Source organism: Ammospiza nelsoni, chromosome 11, assembly GCF_027579445.1.
Source record: "Ammospiza nelsoni isolate bAmmNel1 chromosome 11, bAmmNel1.pri, whole genome shotgun sequence".
NCBI lineage: Eukaryota > Metazoa > Chordata > Aves > Passeriformes > Passerellidae > Ammospiza > Ammospiza nelsoni.
Window position 1 is genome coordinate 5,113,307 of NC_080643.1, and position 16,699 is coordinate 5,130,005.

General features: G+C 40.0%; 1 protein-coding gene across 5 annotated transcripts in view; it reads right to left on the bottom strand.

Moving 5' to 3' along the window:
* Positions 1–908: 908 nt before the first annotated feature.
* The window catches only part of TAFA1 (TAFA chemokine like family member 1), a 215,555-nt gene continuing 199,764 nt past the window's right edge, over positions 909–16,699 (bottom strand). For all 5 annotated transcript variants that reach the window (XM_059480124.1, XM_059480128.1, XM_059480125.1 and 2 more), the window contains 2 exons: positions 6,496–6,620; positions 909–2,034 (listed from right to left, as the gene is read on the bottom strand). In XM_059480124.1, the coding sequence (XP_059336107.1) occupies positions 2,017–2,034; positions 6,496–6,620 (143 nt within the window). In that variant the 3' untranslated portion in view covers positions 909–2,016. The remainder of the gene's footprint in view (positions 2,035–6,495; positions 6,621–16,699) is intronic.

Genomic DNA, 16,699 nt, shown 5'->3' on the forward strand with positions numbered 1-16,699 from the left:
ATTTTTGAAGGGGGATAATAGAAGTACTTGGAAACAGCTTATCCATTTCCACTGTGAGCACTGGGAAAAGATCAGCATGGAAAGCCAGCACGGAAAGCCAGCATGGAATATGGCGTGACACGTCATGTAGCTGCTTTAATCTGCACTGTAATTACGGTGACAATTTCTGCCTCTTGAAGCATCAGGATTGAAGTGGTTACCCTGAAGGAGAAAGAGACTCAGTGGGAGAATTTCAACCAAATCTAGGATGGGAAGTGCAGCACTTCCTCTGCATTGGATTAAAAGTGATCAGCATGGCCAAAGGCATCCTGTGAGAGACAGGTAAGCAGGCTGAAAGGAAATTGGAAATATTAAAGGGATGAAGCTGGACTGAACAGAACTAGTTTTACAATTCCCTATTCCTCCTTCATTTGGTAGCATTAGGCAGACTGAAGCGTAGATTGTGCAGACTTATGCGTGACAGCAAGACACTTTTCCACACCAATAAACCCCCTGAAATTAATTGGATTGCTCACAAAAGTGCCTGGGAATGTGAACTAGGCTCTCACATTTCAGCCCTCACATTTGATCTTTCCTCAGCAACGCCAGGGCCAGACTGCCTGGTGAACAGCTACAGCTCAGCCAGAAATGGGAGTTCAGCAGTGACTGGGTCAAGGTCTCAGTGGACACATCCTTGCTGAGGAACATCTCAGCTCAGGTGAACTCACCATAGCAAGAAACAGATTGAAAATAAACTGAAGGAAACTATTCTGAAAGTGAAGGGATCAGCCACAAGCTTGTGCTTGCCACAAACTGCTGGGCATTTGCTATGCCATGGAATTGCTCATGTGAACGCTTTTAGCAGGTGGCAAATGCTCTAAGGAGAATTAGCCTGGCCTGCAATGAGGGAAACCTAAATTTAGGCAGTTCTCCCATGTGTGCTGTGGGGTAAGAACACACAGCCAGGGGTCCACAGAGGCATGCTTAAGCTGAGGTGTCTGTTCACCAACTGCAAAAGGGCTCCTGAAACACCAAACCATATGAAAAACTCCCCTCACATACCAGTCTGGAAGGAAATAGCTTTGTTGTTGTTTCAAAGAATGAGTGAGCCAACAATGCAAAGCTTTGGAGGTGCTTACTGGGTTTTTACTGGAGTCTCTAGGAGCTATACAAAGTCTGAAGACATTGTATGTACAGTACATCTTTAATAAGAAGGGAGCTCACAGTCTACCAAACTCTGCCAAATAAACTTTTAATACATACTGTACTTCACTCAGTAGTTGTCCATCTCATCTTCATGGAATATCTAACAGCTCTAAAAATATTTTCCTGGAGGAGGATAGAATTATCATCGTTATATATCAATCAAGTATGGTTAATGAAGCAAAGCCAGCATGCTAGTATTGCACAAGGGGAAAAGCCTCCAGAACACAAAGTGGAACAACAAATGCCCTCAAAATTCTGCCAAAGGGAACAGGAAGCTCTGGATGCTGCATCGGTAGGATTCGTGTAGCTCTTAGGCGTCCTTGTACCACAGCAGGTTTGCTTTGCCTCTTCACTGCCACATTTCTCTCTCAAACAGGTAGGGAACTTCCAGACCATTGCAAAAAAGGAAAAAAAAATACAGCAGCTGCAGCAAAGTGTGGAACTATTCAATTTCTTGAAGAGTGAGGCTTTTATTTCAAAATATCATATATTAATATATATATATTTCTATATATATATATACTTTAACTGGTATAAAGTAAATCGTAGATCCAAACTTATACTGTTGCTTGTACTTTGCAATCTCAGAAACTTTAGCAAAGGAATCACTTTCTTCATTTTTTATTTTCAATTGTCAAAAATCAGGGCCATTATTTCCACCGAATCCTTTCTTTCACACGGTAAAGCCACTGTTGTTGTCTGGTAAACAGTCAAAGTGCAAATAAGAAATCCATTTGGCTTGGAAATGCTGAGATGGTTTTAAACTTTCAATACTTTGTCCTCATAAATCAGCAGGGCTTTCACTGTCTCCGTGCAGACGTGGGCGCTCTGTTAAGTCCTTGGGTGGATCTGCAGTGAGAAAATGGGAAAGAGTCAGTTATGCATAATATGTTATTTTTTAAATATAGTCTTTTGGAAAAGAAAGGCTCTGTGGGATATAGCTGATTGATATAGCTGAGTTTGAATGCAATACCAGAGGGGTGTGTGTCTTTTAGCACTGCAGGGGTGTAAAAATATGCAAGAGACAGATCCTGAGCAAGATCCTGCCCCTGCCTTGGGAGAGACTGGATGTGCTTTAACCACCTGGGCTGGTGGTGCTGGACATCACAGAATGTCTTGGTTTGGCAGGGACGCCTTCCACGACCCCAGGTTGCTCCAAGCTCTGTCCAACCTGGCCTTGGACACTTCCTGGGGTGAGGTAGACACAGCTTCTCTGGGTAACCTGTGCCAGGGTCTCACCACGCTTACAGGGAAGAATTCATTCCTAAATCCAATCTAAACCTCCTGTCAGTCAGTCTGAAGCCATCCTCCCTCATGCTGTCTCCTAATGCTCTTTATAAGAGTTTCTCTCCATTTTCCTTGTAGGAGCCCTTCAAGCAAGAAGGACAAGCCAGGACAGATTCACCCCAGCCTTCCACCTCCCCTTCCCAGAGTGATTCCAGTGACTTGTGCTGGACAAGACAGGCAGGAGCATCCATCCACCTTTGAGGTTTGTTGGGAACCCTCCAACCCACTTCCCCAGAGGGCAAGGCCATAGCAGCTACTCCATTTACTCACCCTGTGTGAGATAACACAAAACCCATCCCTCCTTGTGAACACCACCACTGATCTGAGTGCTGCACTAATGCTGCAAGGGCAAACACCAGTGCCCAGGAGTTCTTTCAGCATGCTGAAGTAAGAACAACTGTCCAACAGCAGAAATAGTGCTCTCAAGGAAATGCTTTTGTTATGCTTTTGCTGTTCTGGTTCACCCATATGAACACCATGAGGGGTTCAGCCCTTGGCCAGGCAACTGGGTCAGCAGTGAAACTCACATTGATTTGAATATGGTCAGGCTTGGAATTAAATCAGGGCTACAGATTCTTATCTAAGTATAAATTATTATATCTAATTATAAATTATTAAACACAGCAGTAAATATTAGAGCAAGAGAGATTTACATGAGATCCAGACAGCTCAAATTGAATGACACTGAATCCCATCAGTTAAACCTGAAACAAATGGTTTAAACTTCAAATCAGATTAAACTGGTCCAAACAGGATAAAAATGGTAGACATCAGTTTAAATCAGTTCAAAACAAATCAAACCTATCAAAACCAGTTCAAACTGCTCAGAACCAGTTCAGATGGGTCAAAGCTTGTTAAAACTGGTTAAAACTGATCAAACCAGGCTGCAGCACAAGGCACAGGCTGAGAAACTGGAGAGAGGCTTTGAGCTGGGCTCCTCTGCCCATTCCCAGCTGACCAACACATTAATTTCCATGCTCCAGAATATCAGCAGCATCCAGCCCGAGATGCTGCTCTTCTATTTCCACTGGTGCTGTGCTGAAAGTGGCAAGGGGACCTCCAGCAGGTCCTAGCACAGCTCCAAGGGCCCCACATTTTTAAGGAAAGCACTGAAAGTTGTTAAATAAATAAAAAAAAAAAAAAAAAGAAGGAGTGACAAGGGATTAAATGAACTCTGAAACTGCTCCAAAAATTGAATGACAATATTATTTCCTTCCAGTGTTTGTAACTTGCCTGACCATCAATAGAAAACAAATCAATTTAAGGAAGCTGTGAGCTTTAGAACTTTGGCTTTAAACACTTAATTAGTGAACTATGCTAAAGGGCTAAACACAGAAATAAATACATAAAAAGGAAGCAATGAAGAATATGCTGGTAAAGACTTCATTGAGTCTGTTGTCCACCTCTTTCTGACATTAATCAATATTGATCACACGTGAGACCGAATTGAAGTTATACACTAGGCTAGAAAATTATATATATTGCATATATCCATGTATTCAGAAATATAAATATATATATATATATATGTATATATTTAAAAACATACATATATGTATATATATATAAACATACACATATGCTTATAAGTGATTTAATTTACTGTGGGTCTGGAAGAATGTACTAATGGGTACCTTAATCCCAAGAGTCGTAAATGGGAATGTTTTCCTGGTCAGGACAGCAGCTAATGTAAATGTATTTAGTGTAAGGAAAAGCCTTCATTAAAACAGTTTACAGCCTATGGAGACTGGCTGTAGCCCTCTGCCTCATCACCACAGAGAGAGCTGCATGTTGACTGATTTGTCTTGTTTCTTCTGCTTTCTTAACTTCCTTAACTACTCAAATTAGACACACATGGCCCAGTCTTGGAAGCTGGATTGTGGTCAGGGCAGATTACATTGTAATCTCGTTCTCTGCTGCTGTCTGAAATGGCAAAACAAAATGGGAGAAAAAAAAAAAAAAAAAAGCCTGTTTCAGGATCTGATTGCTTTCATTATTTTATATTTATGTTCTACAGTTGACACAGTGATAGGGATTGGAGCAAAGTTCCAGGGACTAAGAAGCAGAATTTCTCCTTAGAAAATGCAAGAGACAGTTGCTGAGCACATCATGTCATGTTGCCTTTGTCAATTGGGTTCTGTAATGATATTTTACAGCAACAAAGCAAAATTCTACTGGAAGCAGCACCATAAGGTACTCCCCTCACAAGCTAATTAAAATAACTCCTGTGGGTAAATGAAGAAATATTTTTTCAGTTATGAGCACTCACTCTGCAAGTATTTAATTCAAATGAAATACAATAATGCATACTGAATAGATTGGACCATACATCTGCATATTAATGAACCTCCTAAATTTCTAGCAATCACTTCCATTGCCTTAAACCAGTTTATATGATGAGGACTGGGGGAGTTAAGAGAAGGACAGCTTCAGTGAAGAAATAAAATGCAATTCCTCAATTATATAACTTGTAGAGAGATTGCAGAAGGGCTGAATTATTGTATAAGATACTTCATGCTGTTTCTTAGTTCTACATCACTTTCTTCCATTTTAACTCCCCACTTTCCTCACTGGAAAGGACATGTAGTGAATTTGTGGCCATGGATTTTTTAATTTAACTGCAAGGCACATTTATTAGGAAATAGCTTTCCAGTGGTGCTGCAGTGGAAGAAATCAGCAGTGGGCACAGGGAGATTTGCAGGAACAGCACCAAGAAAGAGAAACTGAGTCAGGGAAACCCAGTTCCTTCCTTCCTTCCTTCCTCCTTTTCTCTAGGAGGTGACAGAGACCACATGGATCTTGTTTTTGGGGGCCACTGACTGCTTCCTACAAAGAAAACCTCCTAAGTCAGTAGGTGTCCTGATAATTTAATGTGTTGCTGTGGCAGAAGGCTCTGCTCCAGAAATGAGGATTGCAATACAAATAATTCATCCTGGGGTAGGTCCTGTGGAGGGAAAGAAAAGGATTCAGGTGCCAAAGGGATCAATTAGGGTAAAATCTCCTCCTTCAACAGGAGGCCTAGAAGGCATGAAAAATGACTAGAGTTAGGATTGGAGAGAAAGGAAAAAGTCAGGAAATCACAACACTATGCTGCACATCCTGTGAATTAGCATCTGGGCATCAGTATGTAGAATTTCTTATCAAACAGGGAAAAAATCTTGAAAATTTGCTCTTTTTCACTTAGCAGATTTCAAAAGTCATTTTCCAATTCACAGAAAATTAAAATCTACATATTTATAAAAGCATTTTGAGTTGACAATCGTGTAATTTTCTTGGAAAAAATTTCAATTGTGATATGAAAATTAGTAATTAAAATTTTTGAATACAGGTATAGGTGACAGTTTGAAGACAATGGTTGTGAAACAATCACACAATGCAGAAGAAAAGCTAGAGTCTATTCCTGAAAAAACACTTTTATTCCCAAGGTAATCCCATAGTGGGAGTTTAGGCAGCTCATTCACACCCTCCCTCTCTGCATGTTCCTGGCACAATGTGGTGAAAGCTGTTGTCACCTGTTGGCCTGTGCTACCTGACCCTGCAGCATCTCAAGAGCTGTCACTGATGAGTTCATGGGGCTGGAGCTGCTCTGAAGTGAGAGCTGCAGTGCCAACAGAGAGCTGAGTCCTCTGCTCCAAAGCACTTGTACAGATGTGCTAACCCAGATGTGGCCTGGAACAGCCGAGGAATGGGTTTAGGATCCAGCAGATCCCTCTGAGATGATGTTCTTCCCTTTAGCCACCAGAAAGGGACTCAGGGATGTGCATTAGGGGCATTTGGAGGTGACAGTGTCTGTAAGAAAGTGACCTGGTAATTCAACATGCTGATTGCCAAGCCTGGACCCAGCTGACCAGCCTGATCCATCTAAATTTTCACCCAGTTATGGCCAGAAGCACTGGGTGATCATGACAATGGTCTTTAAGGCTTTTCCAGCAGGCATGATGATGGGAAAGACATGGGTGAGCAGTCATTAGTGATTCCCTTTCCTGTTAAGACCTCCTGGGTGCAGACAGAAAGGAAACTTACTCTGGTGGTCTTGATTTTATTGCCAGTTGCACACATCCATCCAGAATTATCAGGCAATGTCTTACATTCCTCTCCTTCTAGGCAGGGCTCCATCTCACACCACCACTTCCCAATCACTATAGAAGCTAAAAGAGAAAAGACAATGTTCACAACTGTGTTACAATGACCAAATCTAATTAAATAATATCTCAAGGGTCTAACACTGCAGTTAAAAGGCAGAGTGTCCCTTCAATTGGAGTTTAGCTGCAAGGATTTCACATTTAATTACTTGTTTGGCATCCTCTGCTGCCTAAGACAGTGCACTGCTTGCCACAGCCTCCTCACACAGGAGATCCTGTCTGCTCCTGTGCTGTGGCTGCAGGGAATGCTGTGATGGCAAAAATTCTGCTGCAGACCAAAGGACCATCCATACTCACAGCCCCTGTCCCTGAGTGCCAATCTGATTTTCACAGGCGTGTACAAGAACAAGGCAAGTCTGAAGAGATTGTCCTCAGAATATTCTTCAGGACTTCTGGTTCAATGTACTCCACATAAAACTATGTCTGCTTTGCTTTCAGGACCTACAGCTGGATTTTTTTTACCAAAAATCTATCCAGAATTACTTGAAGCCATGAAGACTTTTGGCTTTCCCAATATGCCATCACAACTAGAAACAGAGGGTAAGGTAACTCTGCAGCAGAAGCTGCTTGTTGAAACACAATTATGAATTTTATAGAAAACATATTATCTCTAAAAGTAACTTTTAATTTCCAAATATTTACCATTGTAAATAATGACAGGGTTTGGACCCAGTTGTTTGAATTTAATTGGCACATATGTTTACAACCTTGAATGTACCTTAATGAAGTTTCTTGCCTGGGAATTGGTATCTGACTATATCCTTAGCTGTATCTTAATGACATTTTTTGTCTGGGGATTTTGATAAACTTTAGCTAACCTTGCAAGTGTGACAAGTTGGCTCATGAGTGGCTCTTTCTGTGGCTTGCTTTCTCTGGCAAGAATTAATTTCATGGTTGCACTCAGGAAGCCTGTCAAAGCTTTCTGCACAGTCACTCAAAGAGAGATGCTTAACCCATTCATATCATCCCTCATGGCTGCTTCAAGCCCACAAAATACCTTTGAAGCAGCTGTCTTATACATTTATATATTAATATATACACACACCAGCTGACTGGCATTCAGCTCTGGAAATGCCCTGTTGTGCATGCATTGATTTAAGGACATTACAGAGCTTATAATTAAATTCTTCAATATAAAATTGAATAGAATATTTCAGTTTGAGGGGCCCTACAAGGATCATATAGCTCTCAGTGTTGTCTTTCTTGGTTCTTACCACAGCATATATCTGATTTTTATCACATAATATATAATTTCTCCATATATACAAGACACAAAAAAAGCCCTTGACACCTGTGCTGGCAAAGCAGTTTAATGATGCTACTCACACACCTGTTTCAGAAGGATAGCATTAATGCTGCTAAGAGCAGAGAAAAAAATCTCTCTCTTTGCTATGCATGAAAAAGCAAGAGGGCTGAATCTGTGCTCTAATAATAGACTGTGCAGTGGGCAAACTGAAAAACCAAATCCTGCTAAATACTGGCCTGCACAGCAATCATCAGAACAGAGCATCCTCAGGATGTGTGAGAAGAATCCTGTGACATGGAATCAAAAGTGATGATCATGGTTATGTACTAGGAGCAGTGCTGTAGCATTAAATAACCACAGAGAAGGATCCTACAGTGCAAGGTACTAAACCCCACAAACCTGAATGCCCTGGCCTGGAGTTTACCCTGTAAAAGAGAGATTTGAGGTGAATACAGACTGAGAGGCAGCATGGAGAGGCAATGCTGCTCATAGAAATTAAAATGATCTGACTACTTTTTAATGCTGTTAAATGCAGCCTGAGTATTCAGATCTTGACCTTGAAAAATAATCAAATGCAGAGTCAGTGCTGAACTCTAATGGCAACTGACTCATGTAGTGGTGTACAGGTTTTAGTATACACATCCATATTATTATTGATTTATGATCACAGTGCAATTACAGCCAAGTGCCATCAGTGAGCACCCTCACCTGGACTGAAGACCAGGCTCCTTTTATAATGGTGGAAAATTTGCAGATGAAAAGCTCCTCTTTGTTTCTAATCTGCATGTAGGCAAAATCTTTTTTAAGTCTGAAGCACTACAAAGCTCACTGTGGTCTAGTCCTCATCCCCTTACCACGGCAGGGGCATCCAAAACCCAAAGAAAATTACTTTCGAAATCTTGTGTTTATAGGTTTTCTCTTCTATTAAGAGCCTTTTAATCTTTAGGACCAGTTGTCTTTCTTGGTACTGCTGATCCTTTGAGTTCTACTTGATTTCAAAGTTTTACACCTCCAGCTCTGTTCAAAGAGGGAGGAAAACACTTTAAAATGAATCACAGTTTGCAGCATTTGAGATTGGGCCCACCTGTAGGAGGAGGGGAGAAACCTTCCTCAGGGAAAGAATTCAGCTTTTCTATGTTTAGGTTATGTCACTTTGAGATGAGCTGAAGCAGCTGGGTCAAATTGCTCAAATTAAGATGCTCCCCCTCAGGGTGGTTTTTACTCAAGAATTCCCAGATCCTGAGGAACCTGAGCTTCTCAGTGACCCAAACCACTCATCCTGGGTGAGAATTAGAGATCCCAGTTAATCACCAGCAGCACAGGCTGTGAGTGCTCACATCATGCTGAATCAGACACCTGTAGCATTCTGGAGTGTTTTTCACTGTGCTCTTCACACTGTCCGGGGAATGCACAAGCACAGGAGTTTCTCCATGCAAGGCTGAATTGACTGAGACAGATCCCCTTTCCCCTGGGGAAAGGAAAAGGATGTGGAACAGAAGGGCCTTGACTATTCCTGCTTTGCTTGTGTTTAATTCAGTGTTTTTGTTTTTTTTTCCATGACCTTCTAGGTTAAAAAAGGGATTGTTTATATCTAAACTATTTTCAATAAAATGTCTCTTTTATAAGAATGTTTAACTCTTAACTTATCACCCATGGAGCTGGGAACAAAAGCAACTTTCTTCAGGAAATTCTTGAGGTTTCTTTTTCAGCCTAAATAATGCTGTTCTAAAATCTTTGTTTGCAAAGCCACGGAATAATTTTGATCAAAATATTTAACTTTTGATGTATTTAGTCTGCATGGATTAACACACACAAAAAGAATTTGGTTAAAATGGCATTTGCAAAGCATGGGCTCCAAACAAATAAACTACAAATAAGAAATCTGAAGATCAGATAGAATACAGTGAAAAAGCAATAGAATAGCTTATATTTTATCATGTTTATACAATTCTATTGCATTTTAAAATATATTTGTTCCCAAACATAATGCCCAAAGTCTTAGGCAGCTGCAGGGAACTTCCAGTTTAGGTTGGATTCAGCCTTCAAAGTTCACAAGAACCTTTGGAGGTTGCACAAGGGTAGTGACCGTGCTCTGATTTGCTCCTGTGCATCCTCTAGAACACAAAGTTTTGATGCATGAAGGCAGCTGGCTGGCGAAAAGTTCTCCCCTTGAATTTCAGCATCAAAATATTCTATTAAGGGGCAGTAGAAATGCACTGAACACCTTCATATATCTACACCTAAAAGATCAAATCAACATGGAAACAATAATTATTCAATCACCCTCCTCTTGAGTGAAACAAAGTTTGTAAAAAATACACAATCCATTTGATTAAAGATGCCTGTTGAAACCCCTGAATTTATTATGTGTCACATTTCTCAGTCTTCAAGTTCTTGCATTAAACTGAAGCTACTCAGTTCCTCAAAGCTGTTTTACAGGTGGTTAACAGGACATGGACAGAGAAAATGAGCACACACAGCCCAGACACCCACAGGCAATTGCTTCTGTTATTTTTGCTACTCCTGTCTGTAGAGAAAATGCAAATTCTCTTTGTTTTGTTTTGCAGATAAAATTCTCCTTAACTTTTCTGCATTTGTATTTAGGAAATTGCTTTAACAATATGACAGAGTCCATATGGCAAAAAGTATAAAGACATTATATTTAACAATGTACCAATAAGACCATTCTCACAGAGTAACAGATAACTTTAATTCATTTTTATGGAATACCCTGAAATATGAAACAGAGCAAAGTATCATCATGCATTTTTCAACAGTTTACAGGGAACATGCTATGTATTAAAATGTTCCAAGATTGCTTCTGCAGTTGCCATTATAAAGCCACAACAGCTCTCTTTTTGCCTGTGATAAAGTGGGCACGTTTTGTTTATATAGAAATAGAATACAAAGGAATGGAGAAATTAAATTGTGGTTCCTCCTGGTCATAGGTGTTGTGTTCCTGCAAGGAATAAGCAGCTCATTTTCAAAGCCAGTATGACACTCATTGCAGGATGGGAAAGTTTTCCCTGTAAGTACAGAGCATTCCGTTTTAATCTCGTTTCCACCAGCGAAGATTGATATAAATAAAATTTAAATAGAGAACACATTTCACAGATGTCAGAAGTGAAAAAGACTTTGTCAGCTTAATGAAAAGATATCAATTTTCTCCACTTTATTCAATATATTGTGAGTCATTTTCTAAATGGATTAGATTAAAGGGAAGTTCAAACTCCCTGTGAGAGATTCTTGCGCTGATGGAGATTTTGGCAATAGCAACAGCACAGAGGTGGGTAAAATCTTTCAAGTAATTTGTCTTTTTTTTTTTTTTTTTTTTTTTTTTAAAGGATATAAACTAGAATGGGAAAAACTGTAACCCTGTGCTCACCTATTCCTTATACATCAAAATCTCAGAGAATTGAATGAGACATGCAGTTTCTCTTAGTTTATTGGGATGTCATGGGGAGCAGGATGAATTACAGGGGTGGGAACACACTTTTTGGGAGGATGAGAAAACTGGACTGAAAGAGTGTCATTTAAAGGGTTATGTATTTCATAAACAGACTGAGATAGCAGCCACTCTGGGAGCTGTAGAGAAGAAATCTGAGAAGTTAAAGAATACAAATTTGAAACAAAAGATTTCAGGTTGAATATTTCTATCTGGAAGAAATGCAGGATGTTTCCTACAGGGAGTCCAAACTATCAAACTCTCTGCTTTAATTCAATCTTACTCAATTTTAGAAGTATCAATCTAATGCTCCTGCAGTGCAATGCTTCACAGACTTTGATAGCAGACCTCTCATAGCTCTGGGAAAATGGACATTTCTCCTGTTTAAAATACAAGCACAGTGCAATCAGTCTAGCAAGTGGTGTCTCACATCTCTAATTGCCTCAAATTCAGTCTTGCTGAGTTAATTCAATATTTTTTAATTGTAGTAAACATTAAAAAGACATCAGCAACCTAAATTTCTTTTTTTTTCTTTTTCTTTTTGAACACGCTGATCTTTGTGATATTCTCCAGCTTTTAAAAAATGTTCTATTAATTCACTGATAGAATTGAAAGAATTGAAGATCTTAAATTTTTTTCCATTCAGAATTCCTGATTCTCCATTGCAAAATATTCAGCAGCTATGGTAAGATATTTTTAAGTGTATTACATGTCTGAACAATGCTGTGGGCTGCACCATTAAATATGAAAGGGCAGATTAAATGCAAAGAATCCATGAACAATTTCTTTTTAATACCTGCATAAACCAGCAAATAAGGGTGCTAATTCAACAGCATGGGAAGCCTCAGTAGAGAAAAACCACTTACATTGCAATCTCCTAGCAGCCAACATACTGCTATTAAATTAGAAAATTAGTAAATTAGGAAAAATGACATAAACATGTTGTGTGCATCCCTCATAACAATGTGACCAATAGAGGTGGTGGTGGCTAATGGCCTGAGAAGCAGAAACTCCCAAGGTTTGTTTAATCCCAGCGCTGCTTCTCATTTTCTCTATTCCTACAGGTAAATCATCTCCTTGCTATACCAGTTTGCCATTTGAAATTTTATTTACTTAGACGATGAGTTATTCTTGCTGTGTTGCCTTGTATGTTGCCCTCTGCCTCTTCTGCCCTGCTGAACTTAAACACTGAATTGCAGCAGTTTGGGAGTGACATCTTTTTCTCCAATTGTACAACTTGAAGAATGGGTTTCTCAGGTACTATGAAAATAAATTATAACATTAAAATGATGTGAAGTGCTGTCAGAAAGTCCTTAAGCACATCCCTGCCTTTGAGCTGAATGGAGATGGTCTGCTAAGGAGCAAATTTCACATAAAAAACTTGGATCTTGCCAAGGAATTTCTTGCCCTCAGTGCTGTTCAGATTGGAAGCATCAACTGCTGCAGCTTTGTCATTTTTCCATGTCCTTTTCTTTGCACCTCTGGAAACAGCTGCTGCTTAGACACGTGGCTGAGGGGCTCCCACAGCTGAAGTGGGACCAGGATTCCTCATGGGCATCACCTTTGTGGTGAGGGAATGTGCATCTTCACTTCCCTGAGTCCACTGACAGGGACAGCACCCAGGTCCTCTGGGCACCTGTAAGGTGTTCCCAGCTGTCCAGGGCTAAAACACTGATTTATTGGCACACAGATAAAGCACCCAGAGTTTAAGGAGGATTGTAGAATTTGCATAACCATTTGCTCAGTTGGAAGGTCTCAGCAGCAATGACAAGGAAAAGAAATCAAAATGTTTCTCAGCCGCTCATGGCTCAACTTAGATATTTTCAAAGTCTGGGATTTTAGGAAATACAGAAATGAAGCCAGCAAGAGGCTGTCAGGCTGGGAGGCCTCTGGTGGCATTCCTTCAGGAGATGCCAGCAGGTCCCAGGCCAGTTGTGCTGGCAGCTGGCTCTCAACCCTGTTCCCATTTGATAATCCTGTACTCAAAAAGTGTGGTAGGCTTTTTAAAGCTGCAATTATTCCACATTCCACTGAACTCAGACACAACTAAAGGTTGACACTTTTTCTCTGAAAGTCATGGATCATAGTTGATATTCTAACAGGAGCCTCAGCACATTATCTATCAGGAAACTGGATTTCTGCAAAGGAAAGGAGAGCAAGCCTCAACAAAACAGATTTTTGCAGATATCTGTGGCACAGAGAAAGGACACAAAATGATAAAATAAATCACGTATGATAAACTTGTCTCCCCAAAAGTGCATAGTGTATTCTATGACCTTCCAGAGTGCTAGAACACAGTCCTATATTTTTTCTTGGAATTTCCTGAATTCTTGCACAGCAACATTTATCCAAGACAAGCATCAAGCTGCCAACTTTGTTTCTAGTTTAAGGTGTGTAAATTTATTGGTGGCTGACATAACCTTTCTGCAAAGGGAGTGGGGCATTTGAGAGCAACCTGCTGGCACTAATGAGTGCTAATGAGGCTGATGAGAACATGAAATCCAACATTCAGGTGACTGAGGACCCCCTCCCAACCTGTCTGGGGCTCTTTTGTAGGTTAGGGACACCATTGCTGCTATTTATTACTAAAGTTTGGGACTGAATCCACTCTTCCCTACAGAACAAGGCTGACTGCAGGCTGCTGAAGCATTTGTGCAACGAAGCAATGTTATTTATACCCTCTTTGAACAGCTTCAGATAACCCAGTGAGAGTTTAATCTTATTGTCATATATTTAATGAAATGCCAATGAAATGCAACATATTTATACATATTTGGAAAGACAATAGGAAACTACCTATAAATATTCACAGACATGTTTCTGATCAGAGTTGAGGACTAATCAAAGAATTATATCTCCATGCAATGGTAATTTTTCAGGATCAGTAATTTATTAATAAAGTAAATGAATGAGTTGGAATGCAGAAAGAGAAGTGCCAGGCTGTGAGATGAAGATTAGGGGGGTACACAAAGGTTTGTGGGTGGACTTGGAGTTCTATTCCTCCAGTGGCTGCTGGGATTGTAAATCTCATATATATATATACAAAAATATATATGTAAATATATATGTATGTAAACCAACAATCTGTGTTTAGTGTGCTATCCAACAGTTACTGGAGAAGCAGGGGAAAAAAAAAACTGAGTTTTTGCAGAATTCAGACCAAATCTGGTGTCTGTAAAAGCTGCCATTTGTTCAAACATGAGCTCCTGTGCTGCTGGTGTTGGATTTGGGGATGTGGAAGGGAAAAGCTGTGAAATGGGCTCGGGAGAGTGAAAGTCTATTGTGAAAATTTTGACTGAACGAGGTGCCAGAATCACAGCCTGGCAGCAAAGCACTCCATGAAAGAACACTGGAAATGAATAAATTATATAACTGTAATGCATTTATAAGGCATAACAAAGCATGCATAATATATTGGAGGGTTATCAGTTATGAAATTAAATTCTGGTGTACCACTTGGGTATAAATTGTGTTTTACCAAATACACGTTACCAGAGAAACTCTTGTTAACACAGAAGATTCCTGTAACACACAGAAAATTCCTCCATCTAATCTACAGAAATTAATGGGGTATAATGCGATTATGTGTCATTAGTCAAGGAAAGACACCTTTTTTTGTTAGGTTGGGGGTTTTTGGTTTGGGTTTTTTTTTTTTGGTGTATGTTTTCCAGTGAGAAATGGTTTTTGCTTTGGCTTTCCTTTTGAAATGCAAGCTATTATACTGTCCCTCTCCTCCTCTGTGAAAAAGACTAAGCGCTTTAAAGGTCCTGGCAAAGAATGCCCAGAGCAGCTGTGGCTGCCCCTGGATCCCTGGCAGTGCCCAAGGCCAGGCTGGACAGGGCTTGGAGCACCCTGGGACACTGGAAGATGTCCCTGCCCATGGCAGGGGGTGAATGAGATGGGATTTAAGGTCCCGTCCAACTCAAAAATTCTGTGATTCTATGGTTCTGTGTTTCTCCTAAAATCTGGACATCAAGGAGCTTTTGGGAAAAGAGACTGCAAAGAGGTGTGAAGCACAAGAAGCCATCTGCTATTCTCCCCTTAAAAGAGGGTAATAATCAGACCTGGAAGATCCCTGGAGCAAAATCCCAGCAAAGGGTGGGAGCAGCCCTTTGCTGGTGTCTGTACCCACCAGATATTTCAGTCCAGCTACAGAAATTTGTTTATTCAGCTCTCCACTGACCTAAGCCCACCCTGCACAGGGTCAGATGCCCTGTGCCCTCATTGCAGGGATGATTCCAGTGAAAGGAAAACCAAAGGAGGTTTCATTGTTCAAATGACGGCACTCTGAACTCGCACGTGGTGTTTGCTGATTTATGCACAGAGGTACTGGAAGGTAGAGCCTGCAAAATTCCTGAGGAGGTGGTTTGGTTAACTTGCAATTATCTCAGCTGGGAAAAGACAATAAGGTCCAAATTCTCTTCCATGAAGTGGGAATTGCTGTGGTATAAACAACACACCTTTAGAGCACTCCTATCTCCACAGTCCAGAAGAGCACACTTTAAAATCTGTGTGGAGGAAGTTGTTTTCAAAGGTCAAGCAAAATGAGCCAACTAGAACTACACAAGGTAATTACAGATTTATTAAAGGTGTTGTATTCATTCAGCTATCTTTGTTCTGTGATGTAAGACAAGCCTAATTTTGTTTCAGAGATTAAAGGAACATTTGTTTTTTGTAAACAAATCCCTAGCTGCTATTACAAATTACATCATGCATAATCTTGACATGATAGATTGGGAGATATTTCAGTGCAACAATGCCAGTGCAATTGGAACAAGAACTGCAAGACTGAACAAAAATTGATGAATTGAGCACACGATATTTTGTATTTCATATCATAGCTTAATTACTGCTTCAATATGCATGGAATAAGAGAAGTAACTCAATTATAAAAGCTTATCAGCAAGACTTACAAACAGTGAAATTCAAGTGTGGATATTAAACTGACCTTAACTGACAAGCTTTCCTTTGAAATTATGTTTTCCTTCAGTGCTCATAATGCTTATTTACTCTGAGACCTTTTACAGAGCTGAGAAGTCTTTTAATGGGCACTTGAAATTTCATGGCCATGCTGCTATTGGCACAGCTCATGTCTTTTTGCCTCCATTCAATTTAACTCTGAGTTGTATTATTTTAAAAGATCAAAACTCACTACCATTCACTGTGATATTTTTCCTCTTTTTTTAAATTTTTTTTTACCCTGAAGAGGACCTGGATTCACTTCCTCTAAGTAACTCTTTGCTATTAATAATTTATAAAATGACCTTACCCTGTTGTCCTCAGAGGGAATAATCCCAAATTTATACAAAGATCATTTTTTCCATTGTAATGCACAAGATGTGCTCCTGAAAAAATAAGAAGGTGGAAGGAGCTGTGAGCCCCAGACTCCAGGTA